The 22,373-nt window shown below is 38.7% G+C and overlaps 1 protein-coding gene across 11 annotated transcripts in view; it reads left to right on the forward strand.

The window, feature by feature from the left end:
• Nucleotides 1–22,373, forward strand: part of SPAG9 (sperm associated antigen 9) — a 117,247-nt gene that overhangs the window by 58,516 nt on the left and 36,358 nt on the right. For all 11 annotated transcript variants that reach the window (XM_045836638.1, XM_045836642.1, XM_045836639.1 and 8 more), the window contains 3 exons: nt 12,192–12,399; nt 12,970–13,069; nt 15,272–15,393. In XM_045836638.1, the coding sequence (XP_045692594.1) occupies nt 12,192–12,399; nt 12,970–13,069; nt 15,272–15,393 (430 nt within the window). The remainder of the gene's footprint in view (nt 1–12,191; nt 12,400–12,969; nt 13,070–15,271; nt 15,394–22,373) is intronic.

The raw sequence follows: 22,373 nt of genomic DNA on the forward strand, positions 1-22,373 counted from the left end.
GTAGGTGTGGGTTTGGATTGCAGGGTCAATAACAAGAGTGGATGTGAATTATGAAAGAAGGAAATAGAAAGTATGGATTACTGAAGAAAGGTGCTATAGTGGCAGGAGAGAAAAAGGATAACTTGATTTGGCACGGTGGAGGGAAAAGTACTCTGAGAATGGGAGAGACTGGGTTGTTTGTAGGCTTAGAAGAAGAATCCAGCAGAGAAATTTAAAACAAGGGTGTGAAGGAAGGTGATACATCAGAATAAATAGTAGAGGAAGGGCAGGGGAAGGGGATCACATATCCTAACTCCATTTAAATCTGCTGTATTGATGGAACACCTCAGTTTTTCCTGGTCTTTTGCGGTAACCCACAATGCTGCAGTAGATAATTGTGTACATAATTTCATACTTGCATTTATAATTCCCATAGGTGAGATGACTGGGTAAAAACATGCATTTCAGATTTTGATAGATATTGCCAAATCACCTACCAAAGCAATTGCACTTTCACTGGCAGTGCTGTATAAATTATTGCTTTACAAGTTTAGAGTTCACATATCCCCCCTTTATGCCCAAATATGGAAAGAGATAAAATATTTTGACACATATCTTACATATAAAATGTTTCTACTTTTTCTAGACCTTGGTTGGTATCAATTTGGCAATGATTTCACAGGCTTCATCCAGCTTTACATACACACGTGTGTATGTATATCTATGTATGCATGTGTGTATATGCTCCAGAAGAGTTTCCCGGGTTGTTAGTAAAATGTAACTTTTAGAACTGAGAAAAACAATTTTAACTAAAAAAACATGAATTGGTACCTACTTGTGAAAATTTTTAAAGAGTTCTTTTAAAACTCTGACTTGAAATACTTTAGTAGAACTACTCGAGAAACACTGGTTAGCAGGGTCTAGTATATAAAGCCAGTAGTCACTGGGTGCTGCGTTCTTCAGGGGATGTGCTTTGCATGCAGAACAGGAACTGCCTGAACAGAGCCAGCGCAGCATTCTTGTTCAGAAGAATTTTTCCTCCTCCTCCATTTGTGGTTCAGTTCTTAAATTGTTCCTGTTTTTTACTTTTCCCAAACTTGAATCTCTACAGTAGTTGAACCTTACTCCTGTATCTTTTGTGATTAAGGATTTCTCTTATAAAATGCATGTATAATTTTAAATTCTCAAACAGTGAAAGCTCCCAGTTTTTAAAAAATGTCTTGTTTTGAATATTTTAGACTTACGGAAAAATTGTAGAAATAGCTCAGTTCCCATCTATCCATCACCTAGTAGCCACCAGTGTTAACTAACCATTGTACAGTTATCCGAACTAAGAAATTAACGTTGGCGCGATGCCATTAGTTAAACCACAGACTCGGATTTGGGTTTTGTGAGTTTTCCCACTGCTGTCCTTTGTATGTCCCAGGAACCAACATTTGTTGCTTAAATTATTCCAGCTTTGGACATTGGGAGCTCTTTTCAGGGTGATTCCTGGACCCTTTTGACATGCCCCATCCCCCCCCCCTTTTTTTTAGTCCATCTGGCCATCCTTTAAAATAAAATTTTAAGAAAACTGCTTTGCGTGGTTTCCTTAGTCTCTTCTAATATGTAACATTTCTTCAGCCTTTCATGACCTTAAGGCTTGCAGGGTACTGTGAGTTATATTGCAGAATCTCTCAATTTGGGCTTTTCTGATTTCTTATGATTAATTGAGGTTATAGATTTTTGGCAAGAATACTGCAAAATGCAATATGCTGTAGGGGTGATGTTAACCTTGATCACTTCGTTTAGCTGGAGCATGTTGGATTCTCCATTGTCAAGTTATTATTTTTCCCTTTATAATTAATATATATTCATAGTAGATGTACTTTAGGACTGTGCAAATAATCCTGTTTTCAAACTTTCATCCACTGATTTTAGTATCCATCAGTGGATCTTATCTACAGTTATTATTGTGGTATTGCCATGCTTATTTTCTCTTTTCGTAATCCTCTACATTTATTAACTAAAATTCTTCTGTAAGGGAAAATTGTCCTTTCGCTTTCCCTCCTTCCCTCCCTCACATTTTTTGCTCACATTTATCTTTATTTGATAACTTCAGAAACCAAACACACCTCCCTTCCTTCCTGTTTGTACTCATGGACATTTATTTTATTATGTAGGTTATCTAATTCTGTCATTTATTTTGTTGCTGAAATTGTTCCAGCTTTGGACATTGGGAGCCCTTTCAGGTTGACTTCTATACTCTTTTGACATGCCCCATCCTTTATTAGTGAGAACTCCCTCCCCTCCCCAGCCTCCCCTTCTCTCCTTTGTTCCCTCCTTCCTTCCTAAGATGCTCCACGCTGTTCCCTATTTCCCCTGCCCCAGCCTCACAATCAGCTTCTTCTCAAAACAGCCCTCGTTCTTTTTAGTGGAGGGTGATATGTGGGAATCAAGATCTAGGCGCCAAATGTTTTTGTTGATTGGAATGTGATGACTTCTAGGCCCTTTCTTTGATGCTTTAGTAGTGTTTTCTCATTTGTTTATATTATACAGTACCTCCTTTTGCATTTTCCTATTAGTGTCTACAGTAGGGTAAAATAGAAATCAAATTTTAAGGTAAATGTATTATATGTTGTAATATTTCATGTTGCTTTTGCTTTTGACAGGATAAGGAATTTCTTCTGTAAAATCAATTTTTATTTATAAATTTTTTTGCTCATATTTATCTTTATTTGATAACTTCAGAAATCAAACACAGCTGACTGTTGGAGTTTGAAGGAAAAAAGGGGTGAATATTTACTCCTTTAATCTTTTTGTAATTTTTCTCTATTCATTCATTCATTCCATTTTATTGAGCTATAATGACAAATAAAATGATATGTACTTTCTTCCCCTTTAACACCTTGCTTGGAGAAGGGGGGATGGAATTAGTTCTTTCTTAGTGGGTGTTTATAAATGAGTTTTTCTCTTTGGCATATTTATTGGGTTGTATGTTGACAAAGATTCTATTATATGTTGAGAATGAAAATTGGTAAACCTAAGCAACACTATTTGCATATGATGGTGTTTAAAGCTTATATATTGATGTGACTTCTTTTGAAGTAATTGGCACATAAGCTTATTGACATTTAATGTTTAAACAAGCTTTTAGAATAGGAGAAATAGCTTTGAATATTTCTTGTTGAAGAAAAATTACCTTGCTTTTTGCATTAAAAAATATTTGTTGATACCCCCTGTGTCAGGCACAATGCCAGATACTAGAAATGCTGTTAAGGTAATCATGGTCCAAATATTTTATAAGACAGGCTTAAGAATTTTTTAAAAGTTATATTAATATAATTTCACAATTTTAAATAGTATGGAAGTATCTAAAGTAAAACCGTAAGTTTCCCCAGCCCTAAACTACACTCTCCCCAATCATTGGTGTATCTTTGAGACCCTTCTCTTTATGTATGCACAAAGATTATACATATTAATAATGTCTTTGAAAGATAAGTGGGTTTATTCTCTAAGCCTTTTTCTGTAGCTTGCTTTTTGTTTTTCACATAAAAATGTAGGTTCATAATGTTTTCATTTTTATAGAGTCACCCATTTTTTTCAGCCTAACTTTTGATTAAATAAATAGCTGAGAACGATTAAAAACAATGAGAATCCAAAATCAAAGGTCATGTAAACAAACAGTAAGGGAGAGGCAATCCAGTCTCTATAAAGTAAGTAATGTCTTGCTAATCTCTATATATAGAGAGAGAGAGAGAATTATCAGAGAGCTAGCAGCTGTATTTTAGGCTTTCAACAAGACTTTGATAAATTTCCAGACCAGGAATATTTAAAACTTGAAGCTCTTTGGTGTCATAAAGGGCGAGTATACAGATAGAAATAAGGAATATACATAAATAGATGTTTTGTAAAAAAGAATTTGAATCTTGTGAAATGATGTGAGAGGGAAAGGAGGGTGCAATAAAACATTTCCACATACAAACTGGAATATTTTGTATATTATATGCTATTATACATATATATTATATGCTGCTGAAGTGAACACTAAACTAGAATATTTAGTATGTTAAATAATCAAGATGATTAGAATAAATTTCAGGAAGATGTCATAGAGTTGTCTGAATAGAAAGAAGGGTTAGGTGATGAGCTGCGTATTGATAAAATATAAGGTAAGATGTGATTCATATGATGACTTCTGAACCATGATATTGCTCAAACTAGAGTCTTAAAGAAAGTGATTTTAAGTCAAAATAAAAAGAAAAAAACTAACCCAACCCCTCATTTTAGCATAGTAGTAGATAATAGATAGATGGATCTTGTCATCCCGAGGTAGTGTAAGCCAAAGATACTTGAAAATATGCTAACATTTAGAAAATACATGGTATTTTTCTCTTATAATCTTCAACTCTCACGAGATCAGGAGTAGTCTTGAATCTCTGAAAGCTGGAGAACAGGAAGTGAGAATGCTATTTCAAAACATTTTGCAAAAAGTATGTGAAAGTGATTGACCATTGTCTGCTCATCATCTGGTATCTCAAGACATCAAGTGTTCAGTTGTATTGAGAAATACAAAAGAAAGTTACTTCCTCTACAGTGGTAGCCAGGGCTCTCTACTGTAATCCATAATTTACTCCTCTGAAGTCAGCTTTTTCAAATAAGGGGGAGAAAATATAGTAAATCATGTGGAAGGGCAGCCTGCTTACATTTATACAGGTTTAGGTAAGAAAACCAGTATGCTTTGCACAAGTATCTTCCTCAGGACAGCATGTAACATACTTTATGTGTGTCCTGGAGACAGCCCAGTGTCATTTTGCCATGGGCTGCCTTCCTGCTTGAACAGATTTCTTGAACCCCAATCAGAGCACCTTCAGCTTCATACAGCAAACACCTGTGGAGAGCCTACTTCATCACAGGTTTGGGGTGCTGAGCGCTTGGGATAGAAGGACAAGTAAGATATCTCCTACCCACTTGGTCAGGGTTAATCCAGGTCCACGAAAGCCCTTTAGCAGGCAGGTCTGTGACAGTGACAATGCTGGGAATCAAGATCTCAAATGCTCCCCAGATTTTTCTCCTTTTTAAGGTTGAATAATATTCCATTGTGTGTATATAACACATTTTGTTTATTCATTCATCTGTCACTGGATACTTGTGTTGCTTCTACCTTTTAGCTATTGCGAATAGTGCTGCTGTGAACATGGGTGTGGTGATATCTCATTGTGGTTTTGATTTACATTTTTCTGATGATTAGTGACATTGAGCATCTTTTTGTACACTTGTTGCCTTTTTGTATATAATCTTTGAATGATGCCTATTTTTTTATTTTTAAGATTTTTAAAATTATTTTTTAGAGAAAGGGGAAGGGAGGGATAAAGAGAGGGAGAGAAAATCAGTGTACGGTTACCTCTCAAGTACCCACCACGGGGGACCTGGCCCGCAACCCAGGCATGTGCCCTGACTGGGAATGGAATTGGCAACCCTTTGGTTCGAAGGCTGGCACTCAGTCCACTGAACCACAACCACCAGGGCTCACGCCTATTTTTTAATGTATGACTCAAACATGCATAGTATTGCCATTCCTTTGTAGTTAAGCATTGGAATTCCAAATAAGGACCCTGCTTTTTATTTGGACATTCTCCAGTAACATGCACAGCCTACAATATGAGAATTACTTAAAGACTGCAGGGGGGAAAGGGGTTATAAAATAAGTACATTTATCAGAGATCTGACATCCTTGCAAATACCCATGTTTGACACCCACATGTGCACTTGAAGAGGATATCTTAATGACATCAGGTAGTTGGAATTGATAGGTCAGCAGCCTTCAGAAAAGTTAAATGGCATTTGTAGTCAAGACTATTATCCAAAACAATACAACCTGGCATATGATTGGCATAAAATAGGAACTGGGGGTTTCCAGGAGTTACTGACTACATATAAAATTATAGCATGCAATTCCCCTATAACTTTATATTGAAAAATTCACATAAATACTTCTAGTTTCCACTTAGGTCCTAGTAGGAATTTTCCCTCATTTTGCACATGAGTTTACTGTTGACTGAAAGTGACATATATATATTTAATCTTTTAACAGGTTAATATTTAGGCTTGTCTTTGTCCTTTCTATTTTTAGTTGGAGACTGAATTTCATAATTCCTTCCACAGGAGATACAATGTAAGAATACTGCACCCCCGACCGAGCACTGTAGCAGAGACTTCCTGTCTCAGTGCTATCCTTGTGAGTGTAGAGGCTTTGTGTCGCCTGCTTGGCAGACCGCAGAGAAATAGATCTTTTGAACACTGTCCCCTAAAACTCTGAGTTTTTCCCTCCGTAGCTATTATGCTCTATCCCTGGGATCCACTTGTCAGAAGTAGAGCCCACACAAATGAGCTATTTTAATAAGTGAAAACATTTTTATGTGAACAAAGTATAAAAGGGAAGTAAGCTTCAGATAAATAAATTTGATGTTATTTGGGTAGCACAGGACAAATATAAAACATCATATTCTTCTAAACGTATCCTAATTTTCCACTTCCTTGTGACCCTAAACCTTGAGATTTTTTTCCTGTTCTAGATTCATAGTCACAGTCCTTTTTCTGTTTCAGGTTCGGCTCTAAACAGAACCTGATTAGAGCCGAACCTGGTTAATTTCATATTTCCAGATCTTCAAAAAGACCTGGGGAGGAGGGCTTTGCCACACTGTTATATTGTGAACTCTAATTGCTAAGTCACTTTTTAAAAAGATCTTATTTATTTAATTTTAAAGAAAGGGGAAGACAAGGAGACAAGGAGAGAATCAATGCGTGGTTGCCTCTCACATGCCCCCTACTGGGGACTCAGTCCACAACCCAGGCATGTGCCCTGAATGGGAATTGAACCAATGACCCCTTGCTTTGCAGGCCTGCATTCAGTCCACTGAGCCACACCAGCTAGGGTGCTAAGTCATTCTTTTTAATGGTAAAAATAACTAGACCTTGGCATGGAAGTGATAAGGAAGAAGAGGAACTAATTTCCTTAAGTTAATTATTTTTCAAATGGCTTTAAACCCATATTATTTTCTCATTGTAGACAAACTTCATACTTCAAACTTCATACTTCATACTTGAAAAGATCTTCAAACTTCATACTTCAAACTTCATACTAGGACTTCCTGAATACACAGTCCAGATGGGTTTAATTGTTGTTCATTAACATTCTTCATCAAGAGTGTGGACTGTTTATTTTACATTAACTTTCAGATGTTTATATATATATTTTAATCCTTACCTGAGGCCATGTGTATTGATTTTGGAGAAAGAGGGAGAGAAACATTTATGTGAAAGAGAAACATCAATCAGTTTTTCTCTCGTATGTGCTCTGAGCAGGGACTGAAACTATAACCCAGGCATGTGCCCTGACTAGGATTCGAACCCCCAACCTTTTTGTTTACAGGACAGTGCTCCAACCAACTGAGCCACACTAGTCAGGGCTGTATTTTATATTTTAAGCTTTCAAAGAGTGGGAATCGTGTGTTTGGTAACATGAATATGAATTAACCATGCTGTTAGATTAACCAACATAATACCACTTTACTTTTTTAATGGAGTACACATTCAAGCAAAGACCAAGAGATCAATACTCAGGGTGGCTTCTAGTTGTCTTCACTGTATATAGGCCTCTTTGGCTCCAGAAATATTACTGTCATTTTTTCTGACACAACTCCAAACAAGCTAATATGCTTGATCAGTAAATTTTTATCAGATGCTGCATTAGGTACTAGTCACCAGGTCAAGGAAATAGCAATTTTGTCTTGCAGTTTTAAGAGGGGAGGAGGTGATAGAGAATTGAACTACTTATTTCTTTGGTTTGTCTTCTGTTCCCATTGGACATCAGCTCAGTATTGGACATACACAAAAGAAAATAGTTGGCTGTACAATTCGGCTAACATTATTAGCATATGGTTAATATTGCACTTCAGACAAATAAATGAACTTATCTTCAACACGGGCAATAATGAATGGATAGCTTTTCCTTCATAAATAGTATGAATGGTTTTCTTTTTCTCAAAACTTTCAAGGTAGCCCTGGCTGGCGTAGCTCAGTGGATTGAGCGCGGGCTGGGAACCAAAGTGTCCCAGGTTCGATTCCCAGCCAGGGTACATGCCTGGGTTGCAGGCCATGACCCCCAGCAACCACACATTGATGTTTCTTTCTCTCTCTCTCTCTCTCTCTCTCTCTCTCTCCCCCCCCTCTAAAAAATAAATAAATAAATAAATAAAATCTTAAAAAAAAACAACTTTCAAGGTAAAAGGTAATTTCATCTAGCTATACTCATTCAAGTTTATTTAGAACCTATTTACTATTTCCTTATAAAAGTAACACATGCATATTAAAAAATTTAGAAACAAAAGTATTATAAGCAGTAAAGAATTTTTACTGTCTAATCACTTTATATACTTAAAATTTTTTGAGACCCTATTATATAAAGATTTATATTCCAATTTTGATAACTTTTTCTATTTGAAAAATATATAAATGCTAACAAGGGCAAAGGAAAAGCAAAAATCACTTATCCTTCTACCCAGTGGCACTACTAAAATTGTCAGTTATGTGCTAACAGAATTTTTTCTAGCCATCTATTTTTTTAATTGATGATACTGTACAAACCTTTTAATCCCCTATCTTTTTGTAAAATATTTGAGTATTTCCCACTTCAGCAATATTCTTCTGCAGTGCAGTTTTTTTAAAGAATTTATTTATTAAAATAAAAGAATTTACTTATTTATTTTTAGACAGAGGGAAAGAGAAAGAGAGGGGGAAAAAATCCATTGGTTATTGCCTCTTATATGTACCTGCACTGGGGACCGAACCAGCAACCCAGGCATGTGCCCTGATCAGAAATCAAACTAGCGACCTTTGCTTTGCGTGATGATGCCCAACCAGCTGAGCCACAGTTTTTAATTGGTGCTCTGTATTTCTGTTGTGTTGGTGTACTGTAATTTCCTTAATTCCCTATTTTGGAGCATTTAAGTGGTTTCACGGTTTTGGGGGTTTTTTTGTTTGTTTGTCTTTGCTGTTACAAATGACAATGTGCATGCATCCCTGGTTATTTTTTTAAATATATTTTATTGATTATGCTATTACAGTTGTCCCATTTTCCCTCTTCACTTCCCTCCACCCTGCCCACCCTCTCCCACCCACATTCACCCCCTTTAGTTCATGTCCATGTGTCATAAGTTCTTTAGCTTCTACATTTCCCATACTATTCTTGCCCTCCCCCTGTCTATTTTCTCCCTACCATCTATGCTACTTATTTTCTGTACCTTTTCCCGCCTCTCTCCTCCTCCCACTCCCCTGTTGCTAACCCTCCATGTGATCTCCATTTCTGTGGTTTTGTACCTGTTCTAGTTGTTTGCTTAGTTTCTTTTGGTTTTAGGTGTGGTTGTTAATAACTGTGAGTTTGATGTCTTTTTTTACTGTTCATATTTTTTATCTTCTTTTTCTTAGGTAAATCCCTTTAACATTTCATATAATAAGGGCTTGGTGATGATGAGCTCCTTTAACTTGACCTTATCTGAGAAGTACTTTATCTGCCCTTCCATTCTAAATGAAAGCTTAGCTGGATAGAGCAATCTTGGATATAGGTCCTTGCCTTTCATGAGTTGGAATACTTCTTTCCAGCCCCTTCTTGCCTGTAAGGTCTCTTTTGAGAAACCAGCTGACATTCTGATGGGAATTCCTTTGTAGGTGACTGTCCCCTTATCTCTTGCTGCTTCTAGAATTCTCTCCTTCATTTTTACCTTGGCTAATGTAATTATGATGTGCCTTGGCGTGTACCTCCTTGGGTCCAACCTCTTTGGGACTCTCTAAGCTTCCTGGACTTCCTGGAAGTCTATTTCCTTTGCCAGATTGGGGAAGTTCTCCTTTATTATTTGTTCAAATAACTTTTCCACTTGTTGCTCTTCCTCTTCCCTTTCTGGTACCCCTATAATTCGGATGTTGGAACGTTTCAAGATGTCCTGGAGGTTCCTAAGCCTCTCCTCATATTTTTGAATTCTTGTTTTTTCCTTCTTTTCTGTTTGGTTGTTTCGTTGTTCTTTCTGGTCCATTCCATTGATTTGAAACCCAGTTTGCTTCCCATCACTATTGGTTCCCTGTGCATTTTTCTTCATTTCACTTATTGTAGCCTTCATTTGTTCATCTAATTTGCAACCAAAATCAGCCAATTCTGTGAGCATCCTGATCGCCAGTGCTTTGAACTGTGCATCTGATCTGTTGGCTATCTCTTGGTGGCTTAAAAGTAGTGCCTGCGGGGCTTTCAATTCTGTTTGAGTGTCTTTTTTTTTTTTTTTTTCCCTTTGGTCTGGTTGCGCCTGTTATGTATGAGCAGCGGAGGCTTAGGTGTTCACCAGGGCAGAGCACCCTAGTCGCTGGGTTGTGATGTTGTATTTGGGGGCGGGGTCCGAGAGAGAACAACGGCGCCTGCTCAGCTCTTTCTAGGACTTCAGTCCCCTCTGCTGCTTCCCACGAGCAGATTGGGCCCTTCTGGTGCTGGCTCCCTGGCAGGTGGCCTTGTGTACTTTCTAGGACTCTGTGGGTCTCCTCAGGGAGCTCTCCTGTGAGGCTGGGAGGTTCTCCTGGCACCTCAACCCCCACAAGTGTTTTCAATCAGTCTTTTTAGGCTTTATTTCCCAGCGCTGGGTCCCTGGGTTGCACAGTCTGTGTCACTGCCCGTTTTGGCCTAGTTTATCTGCACTCGAATGTGTGACTGTGTACAGCCAGCTGCCTTATGCACCTCACTGGGTCTGCTCGTCACCTCCCGTGCCTGGGGTCTGCCACCAGGTCTGTCAGCTGCCCCTGCGCATCTGTGATCCCCAACTGCTGCCTGCACCCTGCGAGCCCGGATCTGCCAGCCACTGCTTTTTCCTGCTGGGACCCCTTGACCCCTCTCTGTAGGCCTCTGAACTCCGTCCTTCTTACCGATCTGGATGAATGGTTGTCAGACTTCTGTACAGTTCATTTCTCTCTGTTCTGGTTGGGGTTTGTTTCTGAATTTTTGTTGTCCTTAGTTTTAGTCATGCAAGGAAGCACAGTGTATCTACTATGCCTCCATCTTGGTCGGAAGAGCATCCCTGGTTATTTTTTTAAATGCACATTTTTTTCCAGTTTAACGTTTAAGCATTTTCCTGTGTCACTGAAAATTTATTTTAAGTATTATATGCTAATGTAGATAAATCGGTTTATTTTTCTTTTGATGAATTCAGACTCAGATTTGGTTTTGGTAAATGGGTCAATATCTGACATGGATATATGTTTCTTAAAAAGATCATGAGCAACAACAAAATAACCAGTAGCCAACCAACTACTATTCAAGTCCAAGAACAATAGAAACTGTCAAATACTGAGAGTAGCAATGACTTAATAGGATGGAGGTCTGCAGCAAATACTTGAGTTTGGTTTTATCCGTGTGTAAAAGCTCCAGCCCACCAGGAGAACTGAGGTATTCAAGACCCTTAATGATAACTCCATGCTGGGTGCAGCGTTCACATTCGGCGATTGTCTACATTTATCATTGTTTAAAAACAAAAACACCCCCCCACCCTCCCACATCCCCCCCAAAACCTGGGAGTGGAACTGTGGCTCTGAGACTTGAAGGGGAGGGATAAAGAGCTCTCTGTTTGCACAGTAAATATCATTCCCTTTGCATCACCTATGTTCTCATGTGGCAATTGATTTTATATTTGTTCAGCCCATCTTGGTGGTGGGATCTGTGCTACATCAAAATGAATGATAGTAAATTAATATTGAGAAGATAATAGAGATGAAAACATTTTAATGTTTATAAAACTGAGATTTGGGTGGTGAAGTTAAGTCTTCCAGGTGTGGTCCCGTTCCTGTATTTGCTGTCCGTCATAGCACACAACAGCGATGCCAACTACAGTATGTCTTTTTCTAAGGCATTTTATCAGTGACTCTTTTTTAAAAACTTGTATTAAATTCATTGACATTTACATTTTTATGTGTACATTTTAATGATACAAAATCTATATATGGCATTGTCTGCCCACCACCCTGAAGTTAAACTATCTTCTGTCACCACATATCAGGCCTTTTCTACCCCATCCCCCACACAGTCACCCTTTATTACTGTGTTTAATAGAATTTTCTCTCAGCAGGTTTATTTGGCCATTTTAAGAATGGTTTAAAATAAATTACTTATTTAAAAACTTTTCTGTAATTATTTTTATTCGTAGGATGAACTTTCTGATGTTAGCCAAGGAGGATCTAAAGCTACCACCCCAGCATCAACAGCTGCTTCAGATGTGGCAGCACTTCCTACTGATACTCCCTTAAAGGAAGACACTGAAGGATTTGTGAAGGCTGCAGATACACCAAATAAGTCAGAGATAAGCAAGCATATTGAAGTACAGGTAGCCCAGGAAACTAGAAATGTATCAACAGGTACGTAACCCTGGTTCTTTACTTACTAGCAAAGTATTCAATAAATCTAGATGATGTGGGTGTGAGAAAATTCATCACTGGGTTGTTGGTGCTTTGGACCTATAAAATAAATAAATAATTCATGCTGCTCAATTGTAAATAAGCTTAAAGAGGTGATGATTGAATACAGTTCTGGAGAGAAAACTGTTGGCGGTTGGAAGGTTGGAGGGCCTGAAAGGTGGTAGGAGGATACTGCTTTTCTGCCCCCGCCTGAGAGCGTTCGTCTTTGTCTTCAGTCTCTCTGCATTCCACCCCTGGAATAGGAATGAGCACAGGGAGTTCTGGCCTAGGATATGCTGCACTCCGTCCCAAGAAATACAATAAAAACTTTGATTATTTTTTAGTTTCTGATGTTAACTGTTAATTGAATGTATAACATATTGTCTTACACTATACTTCCTAGAATCCACTCTTGAAAAAAATATTTTTATGATCAAACTGTGTATTTGCAACCACAGAAGCAACAGAATTTTCATATTAGGGGTAGTATATAATATACTCGTTATTTATGTCATCTTGTCCTTTCATTAGGCTCTGCAGAAAATGAAGAGAAGTCAGAAGTTCAAGCAATCATTGAATCCACTCCTGAGCTGGACATGGACAAAGATCTCAGTGGATATAAAGGCTCAAGGTGCTGTAAATGTCAGATTAAGACATTGTATTCTTCTTTTCCCTCTCGTAGAAGTATACTGTTGTTCTCTGGTCTCTGACCGGACACAATGCATTTAAATAAATGTCTTGCTGAAGAATGTTGGTATTTCTATTTTTGAAACTGGACTTGAACATGGCTTAAATGTTTTATAAGATGTTGCCTTTGCAGACTCAGGTGTTAGGAGCATGCTGAAGAACAGGGAGAAAAGGCAGCCAAAGGATATCCCATACATTCTGGCACTTCAGGAAACATAGAAACAGGAGTGGGGAATTAACAATTTGAGCAAACTTTGTCCCCTCTCCAGATCAGGAAGAAGAGAATGTACTCCTTTCAGAAGCGTAGTGGTCTCATTATTAGGAGAAATTTTTCTCAGATTACGTGGGGAGGATGTTTCATGGTGGGAAGAAAATGGTTATATATCATCTTAATCACGGTCATCTGAAATAGACTGATGTTCAAGGATGTCAAACAGGGGCTACTGCCTTTTAATTTCTTCTATAAATTTTACCCTTTAATTAATAGTAACCATTAAAAATGCATGTTCTTTATTGATCACTGCTAGATATTGTGCAGTTGTGGTTGAAAGCATGAGGCCTGGGGTAAGACTATGGGTTCAAATCCTGCATTGGATTTGAATCTGATTTGTAAGTTTTCTCATTCATCAAAGGAATTGATAGTAATACCTCAGATAATTGTGAGAAGTGAATGAATCAGTGTATGTTAAATCACCGGCAAAGTGCCCAGTTCAGTAAATGTTAGCTAATATTATCAACATCATTATTTTACATAATTCATTGTCTGATGCTCTGGGTCTGTTTTGTTCACACTTAACAACTTGTTCTCCATTTCCTGCCTGTAACATTTAAACTTGGCTCCCGTTATTCAGGGAGCTGTGCTGCGAGGAGGGAGGCCTGAGTCTTCCAGAGGATTGGACCGGGGCCTCCTCCTGCTTCTTCTGTCGCTTTCATCCCATCCTTCCGTGTTGTGTTCCCCCTCGCACGCTCCTCTCTGCAGACTGCCGGTTCCCTCACTCCTGGGCCTTGCGGCGATGTTGGCAGTTTACTGACATCCTCCCTAAACTCGACTGGCTTGGGTGTCCGTTTTCGCTTGTCTGTTAAATCAGTTTCTACTCTTTGCCCATCTGTTTTCCATCTTACGGAATTTTGTTCTCATTTCATCTGCTCTAATTTCTTTTTCTATTCCCCTGTCCTGTGGGTCCTTTTTAATTCCTTTACTGTGACTTCAGTTCAATTTTGAGTTATTAGGTGATAAATGACTGTATTTGGTTCACATATGTTTAATTGGAAAGCTTGCATAGATTCTTTTCGAATACTATAAATTAATGTACAAACATGCACGCATCTTCCCATTTCCCTTCTACAAACTCCTACAAAAAAGGATTGCATTATACATAGTTTTCCTATTTTTTAAAAAAATAGCTTTATATAGTGGATTTCTTTACTTTATAAAGCTTTGTTTTAATGGTTTTAACTTTATATATATCCATAACTTATTTCATCTGTGCCCTAGTAACTCAGGTTGCTATAGTAAGTGTTGCAACTCTAAAAATGCTGCTGTGACTACCCCTCTTGTGACATGGTTTTTATAGGATATTTTCTTGACATTGAATTCTAGGCTCGGTGGGTGTGGGTATTTGCATTTAAAAGAAAACTAAAACAGCATTGCCAATTTATAACCAGGCAACATAGAACATAGTAGTTAAGGTCATGGATTCTGAAGCAAGACTGCCTATGTTTGAATCCTGCCTCTTTCATTCATTTGCTAGATGATTTTGGAAAATTTCTTAACCTCTTCAGTTTCCTCTTCTGTAAAGCCGGTATAATAGCAGCACCTATTTTGTAGAATAGGTGTGAGACTTCACCAAAGTAATATGTGTAAAGCACTTAGAGATTGCCTGGATCAGAAAAGAGTAGTGCTCTTAGCTGCCATCCTGTTTGCTGGGATCTCACTGCAAAAGCATTGTTTCTTTACTAGTTAGTTATCTCTGAAATTTAATGGGAGTTTCTTAGGAAACCTTTGAGAAATCTTTTAAAATCACATTTTGTATTACTTGTAAGTTATAGGTAAAAAAACTTTGGGAAACTTAGCCTATTATATTCATTATCACTTAAAAGTCTTTGTAGTATTTATTGATTTGGTTTTGTTATTTTTGTTGCACAGCACTCCCACCAAAGGCATAGAGAACAAAGCTTTTGATCGCAACACAGAATCCCTGTTTGAAGAACTGTCTTCAGCTGGCACAGGCCTAATTGGAGATGTGGATGAAGGAGCAGACTTACTAGGTATGATAGCTTATCTGAAAAAGTATCATACTGTTTTAAAAATAGATTTTTAAAATGATTTAATTGTAAATTCCTTTACAATGTCTATAACTGCTTAGTGGTGCAGTTATTGTACCTTTAGCTAATTAAAGGGAATATATTCTTTGAGAACATGAAGGTTTTAAATGAAAGCATCTTTGTATATGGATATGCCTCAAATTGAATTGCACTTAAATTTGTATTTTGGATTCACAGAACACAATATATAGAATGTTTGCTGTTTTTTGAGACAGTGTTACACAGAAGGAACACAGTGATGTGTGTGTAGATGTATAGTTTATGGATAGTTAGTTCCTGACTCAACTAGGTTTCGTTAAATTTTGTTAGCCTTGCCCTGGCCAGTGTGACTCAGTTGTTTGGAACGTTGTCCCATAAACCGAAGGGTTGCGGGTTTGATTCCCAGTCAGGGCACATGCCTAGGTTGTGGGTTTGGCACCTGGCAGGGGCACTTGCAGGAGGCAGCTGATGTCTGTCTGTCTCTGTCTCTCTCTGGCTCTCTTCCCACCCCACCCCCACATCTCTCTCCCCTTCCCCCGCCCCCTCCCTTTCCTTTCTCTCTGAAATAAAAAAAATTATGTTGACCTTAATTAAATGTGAAACTAAATACTTGGTTTTTCTCAGATTGCACTGATTTTCTGTTTTAGCTTTATGGAAAATGTAATAATTTAGCATGTGTGTTGTTGAAGAACACCTGGTTTTCTTTTCAAACCAGGGCTGGTTTGAAAAGAATAGTGCAGTGGCTCTTCTATTTATCTGGTGACCTTTGCCAGATAACTTAACCTCTCTGGGCCTTGGTTCCTTTGTGCATAAAAGGAAGGGGTTGGACTCTGTTTCAGGGGTTGGGCAAACTGTAGCTCATGGGCCAAATCCAGCTTACCTCCCATGTGTGTGAGTAAAGTTTTAATGGAACAATGTCACACTCATTTGTTTGTCTGTAGTTGCTTTTGCACTACAACAGAAGATTTAAGTAATCTGCAGCAGAGATCATATGGCTTGAAAGGCCTAAAATCTTCACCATCTGACCCTGTAGAGAGAGAGTTTGCTAACTCCTATTCTAGGTCATCTCTGTAAGGGCCCTTTTGACAGTAGTACATGACTCTGACTCATGTCAAATAGCTTTGGTGCGCCTATTCTTACAACTTGAGACCTTACAGAAATTGAAAACGTTACAGCATTTCAAAAAGTCTATGCCTCCACGTTAATTACTGATTACCAGTTATGTCCTTGACAATTTGAAGTATTCTAAAGGAGACATACGTTCTATATAAACAGAGCTTCTAATCTGTCTAGTAAGAGATTGAAAGTATATAAATAAATGTATTTTGTGTTAGACATGGACTCCCGTTGTTGAAGTCTAAGAGAGGTAAAACATGGGAACTGAGTGAGTTTGCATTTCTCAAGAAGGGCCAAAGGGTTAATTCATAAAGAATACTCAGTTTTTACAAACAAGCAAAATATAACTGAAGACACTGAAATTGAGAACAGGCTGACAGTGACCAAAGGGAAGAGGGGAGGGAATTTTAGGGGAAAAGGGTGAAGGGTTTGCAGGAACAAGTATAAAGGACACATGGACAATAACGGGGGGGTCGTGGAAACAGGGGAGGGAGGTGGGGAGGGCAGGGTTGTTGGATTAGGGTTGGGGGGGAAAGGCAGAAAACTGTACTTGAACAACAATAAAAACAAAATACTCAATTTTTACGTTTAAATTTATGCTTTAACTTTATTTAATATTAAATTATGCATGAAAAGTTCCTTTAAGATTTGATTGGTTTAAGAAACTGACTCCCTGGCAAAATTGAGGGGAAGATATAAAAAATGCTAGAAAGGAGAATTTTTAATATTTAAATTTAGAGTCAAATTTATACATAGTAAAATTCATTCTTTGGTGAGTATTTTGAGTTTTGCCAATGCATAGAGTTGTATAGCCACCACCAGAATCATATACATCACCCCAAAAATGTCCTTCATGCTGCCCCATGGAATTTAACTGGAATGAAGTAATTTTTAATGTAGTTTGTACACTCTGATGCCTCACTGTCCAATACTGAGTAATCTAATTTTTGAATATGTTAGCCCAAACTCTTTTTTTTTTGTAAAGAGTTAAGAAGTCACATAGTACTTAGAAATAATTGTGGTCTTTTAAATCAAATATTTTCTGAAAGCTTTCATCTTTAAGACAAAAACATAAGCATAGTAAATAGGTTAAAAGCAAAATTATAACACTCTACTTTCCTTTCCACTTTGAAAATAAGGAATAGACCATAAACTACTGTCTTTTTTCTTTTGTAGATATTGATATATTTATTTCTAGAATGTTTCAAATTAGAAGATTTTAAAGTATTACCGTAAGCGTAGCAGCTTATGCCTACATGAACACTTTTGGTCAGAGCTAGTAAACGGAATTTCCAAGGCGGTTGTTTGTTCATGGCTGCCCTCCCGTGCAGTTCAGTGCCGGCATCTGAGGTGTAGTGCTCACTAAGTGGAATATAGCTGAACTCACAAAATTGTGTCCCGAGTTGCAGTAATTGGACTTGGGTTAATAAATAAGTAGATGACCCATTTCTATAACTCATTATTCATTTTTCTAATTATATTATTATAAAACTCTTTTCTTGTTTAAGGATATAAAATTGTTGTGCTCAATTATTCATGTACTCAGTGCTTATATAACTTTTTTCCTGATTTTAATAATTTAAAAGACGTGACCCCTCACAATTTGACCTTTATCTTGATTGATGTCTCATCCCCTGACTTTCTCATTTTTGTTTACCCCTTTTTCCATTCACTCTAGTCACTTATTCCTCATGGCCGCGTTCTGGAACTTAGAAATCATACTTTCATGCACCCTTATGTTGGGATTTTCTTTCTCTTGATTATATTCTGTATTTTGTACTTCTCCATCTTTGTTAACTTCTTCTATTACCATTTAAACATATTCTGGTCTTTACCATTTACAAATAAAAATACTGCCCTGACTGATGTAGCTTAGTGGGTTGGGCATCATCCTGCAAACCAGAAGTTCGCCAGTTGATTCCCAGTCAGGGCACATGTCTGGGTTGTGGGCCAGGTCCCCAGCTGGGGACGTGTGACAGGCAACCAATTGATGTTTCTTCCTCTCTGTCTCAAAAATAAATAAATAAATAATTTTAAAAAATAAAAATAACACTGCCCTCCTCTAGCTTCAGTAGACACAACCCTATCACTCACTCTTCTCCCATTTCTTGTCCCACTTTTATGCAGCAATACCAATGAGGTGTCTGTTATGTGCTTGGTACAGCTCTAGATGCTGTGATACATCAGTGAACAAAACAGGCCCTGGCTGGTGTGGCGAGTGGATTGAGCCCCAGCCTATGAACCAAAAGGTGGCTGGTTCCACTCCCAGTCAGGGCACACGCCTGGGTTGCGGGCCAGGTCCCTGGTTGCAGGCATGTGAGAGGCAGCCAATCGATGTATCTCTCACACACAATGTTGTTTCCCTCCGTCTCTTTCTTTCTCCCCTACCCGTCTCTAAAAGTAAATACATAAAATCTCTTTAAAAAGCAGTATTGACAGCTCTTTAAAAAAAAAAAAGAAAGAAAGAAAAGGCTTCTTAGAAGTGTGGCTACTTTTAAATGGCAGGGTCTCCCAAGTCCCACTTGCATCTTGGCCAGGTGCAATCTGAGTGAGCGTTCTATGCTACACTTGCCGGTCCTGAAACAGCCTTCTTGTGTGCTGTATCCAGCGGTTCCTTCTCAGTCCTTTCACGTGACTTCTCAAATAGCATTTGCCTTTAAAACTGCCTTTGCTGGTTTTTGTGATATCAGACTCCTGCGTTCTTTTCTGCCTCTGACTATTCCTTTTTAGGGGGCTTTGCAGGCTCCTCTCTCTACCTCTCTTTCCAATGTCGATGTTCCTGTCCCAAGTCTGCTTCTTTGGGAGATTTTGTGTGCTCTTGTTTCTTGGCTTTCATGTCTAATTGTTCCAAAGTCGTAATTTCCATCCAAGATCTCTTTCTAGAGCCCCAGACCATCACTTTCAAACAGCCCATAGTCAGCTCTTAAGATGATTGCTAGAGCTTTATATTTGATATGTCTAAAATTCTGTCCCCTAAGGTTCTTCCTGTACCAACTTGTAGTAACTCGGTGAATGAATGACCTCACCATCCACTCAGTTCTTCATTCTAAATCTCTCCTTTTTTCCTAATAACCAATCACAAAGAACTGTTTGCCCCCTTTCTTTAAAGAAAAGAAATACACATATATCTGCCTCCATCTTGCCTCTGCTTAAATAGCCCGTCCTCCTCTGGGAATTCTGTCTTGATCCCCTACTTAAGGTTTAGTTGTCCCTGAAATGTATTTCCATAGCACTGCATTTTATTTATTATGCCACTCTTCATACTTTACTGTAACTTTTTAAAATATATTTTATTGATTATGCTATTACAGTTGTCCCATTTCCCTGCTTCATTCCCTTCCACCCTGCACACCCTCTCCTACCCACATTCCCCCCCTTTAGTTCATGTCCATGTGTCATAAGTTCTTTAGCTTCTACATTTCCCATACTATTCTTGCCCTCCCCCTGTCTATTTTCTCCCTACCATCTATGCTACTTATTCTCTGTACCTTTCTCCCCCTTCTCCCACTCCCCTGTTGCTAACCCTCCATGTGATCTCCATTTCTGTGGTTTTGTACCTGTTCTAGTTGTTTGCTTAGTTTCTTTTGGTTTTAGGTGTGCTCATTAATAATTGTGAGCTTGCTGTCATTTTATTATACATGTTTTTTATCTTCTTTTTCTTAGATAAGTCCCTTTACAATTTCATAAAGTAAGGGCTTGGTGATGATGAACTCCTTTAACTTGACCTTATCTGAGAAGTACTTTATCTGCCCTTCCATTCTAAATGAAAGCTTAGCTGGATAGAGCAATCTTGGATGTAGGTCCTTGCCTTTCATGACTTGGAATACTTCTTTCCAAGTCCCTTCTTGCCTGTAAGGTCTCTTTTGAGAAATCAACTGACATTCTGATGGGAACTCCTTTGTAGGTAGCTGTCTCCTTATCTCTTGCTGCTTCTAGGATTCTCTCCTTCATTTTAATCTTGGCTAATGTAATTATGATGTGCCTTGGTGTGTTTCTCCTTGGGTCCCACTTCTTTGGGACTCTCTAAGCTTCCTGGATTTCCTGGAAGTCTATTTCCTTTGCCAGAATGGGGAAGTTCTCCTTTATTGTTTGTTCAAATAACTTTTCCACTTGTTGCTCTTCCTCTTCCCCTTCTGGTACCCTTATAATTTGGATGTTGGAACGTTTCAAGATGTCCTGGAGGTTTTCTAAGCCTCTCCTCATATTTTTGAATTCTTGTTTCTTCCTTCTTTTCTGTTTGGTTGTTTCGTTGTTCTTTCTGGTCCATTCCATTGATTTGAAACCCAGTTTGCTTCCCATCACTATTGGTTCCCTGTGCATTTTTCTTCATTTCACTTAGCATAGCCTTCATTTGTTCATCTAATTTGCAACCAAATTCAACCAATTCTGTGAGCACCCTGATCTCCAGTGCTTTGAACTTTGCATCTGATAGGTTGGCTGTCTCTTCATCACTTAGTTGTACTTTTTCTGGAGCTTGGATCTGATCTTCCGTTTGGGCCATTTTTTTTTGTCTTGATGCACCTGTTATGTAGTGAGGGGCGAAGCCTTAGGTGTTCACCAGGGTGGGGGCAACCCAGTCACTGGGTTGTGACGCAGGAGTCCGAGACAGAACAGTGGCACTTACTCCACTCTCCGTGGGATTTCAGTCCCTTCCACCGCTTCCCACAAGCAAACTGGGCCCTTCTGGTGCTGATTCCTGTGTGGGTGGACTTGTGTTTGTTCTAGGACTCTGTAGGTCCCTCCACCGAACTCTCCTGTGAGACTGGGAGGATATCCCAGCACTTCAACCCCCACAGGTGTTTTCACTCGGTGTTTTGAGGCTTTATTTCTTGGCACTGGGACCCTGGGTTTCGCGGTCTGTCTTGCTCCCCAGTTTCATTTGGTTTATCTGCCCGAGAATGTGGGACTGCCCGGTCAGCCGCCTTGTGCACTTCACCCCACTCCACAATCGCAGCCTCACCGGGTCTGCCCACTGCCACCCCAAGCCTGGGGTCTGCCAGCCGCCTGTGCGCCCAAGATCCACCTAATGCGGTCTTGCGTGCCCAGGGTCCGTCAGCTGCTGCCTTGCATGCCAAGGGTCCACAAGCCACTGCTTTTTTTGCCATGACCCCTCTCCTCCCAGCGGCCGACTCTGCCCCTCCTACCGGTCTGGATGAATGTGTTTATTTTAACCTCTTGCTTGTCGGACTTCCATAGAGTTCAATTTTGTCAGTTCCTGTTGTTATTTTGTTTTTAAATTGCTGTTGTCCTTATTTTAGTTTTGCGAGGAGGCACAGTGTGTCTACCTACGCCTCCATCTTGGCCGGAAGTTACTTTACTGTAATTTTTTATGTGCCTGCCTCCTTGAATAGACTATATGTGACCAAGACAACTGTGTCTTTTGCTCACTATTGAGTCTTCAGTACGTTGCACAGCAACTAAGTGAATGGATTCCTACATAGTTCTACCAATTTTGTTTCACCTCTAAATCTGTGATTTTTCTCCTGTTGGAGTTAAAACTCCTCTACTGGAGAATTAGTGAAGGATCAGTATACTTTTGGGAAAATGTCCATATAGAACTAGATAAGATTGTGTGTACTTCCTCAAGAGATTAACGGATAATTCAGAAGAAGCCCACGTATGGACTAACATGAGACTCAAAGCTAAAATCCAAATGAGATACCTGAGAAAACTGTCGGGCAGTTTTTTTACTTGTTTTAATAGTAAAGTTTCCAGGTATGTTAGACCTAAGTTTATGCTTGGTTGAAGTCTTGAATAGAAATGAGGCTACTTCAAGTTACATTTTTCTTTTGGTTACAAATTAGTGTTTATTGAATATTTTAAAGTGA

Source organism: Phyllostomus hastatus, unplaced genomic scaffold, assembly GCF_019186645.2.
Source record: "Phyllostomus hastatus isolate PE091 unplaced genomic scaffold, TTU_PhHast_1.1 phas_contig_210, whole genome shotgun sequence".
Lineage (NCBI taxonomy): Eukaryota > Metazoa > Chordata > Mammalia > Chiroptera > Phyllostomidae > Phyllostomus > Phyllostomus hastatus.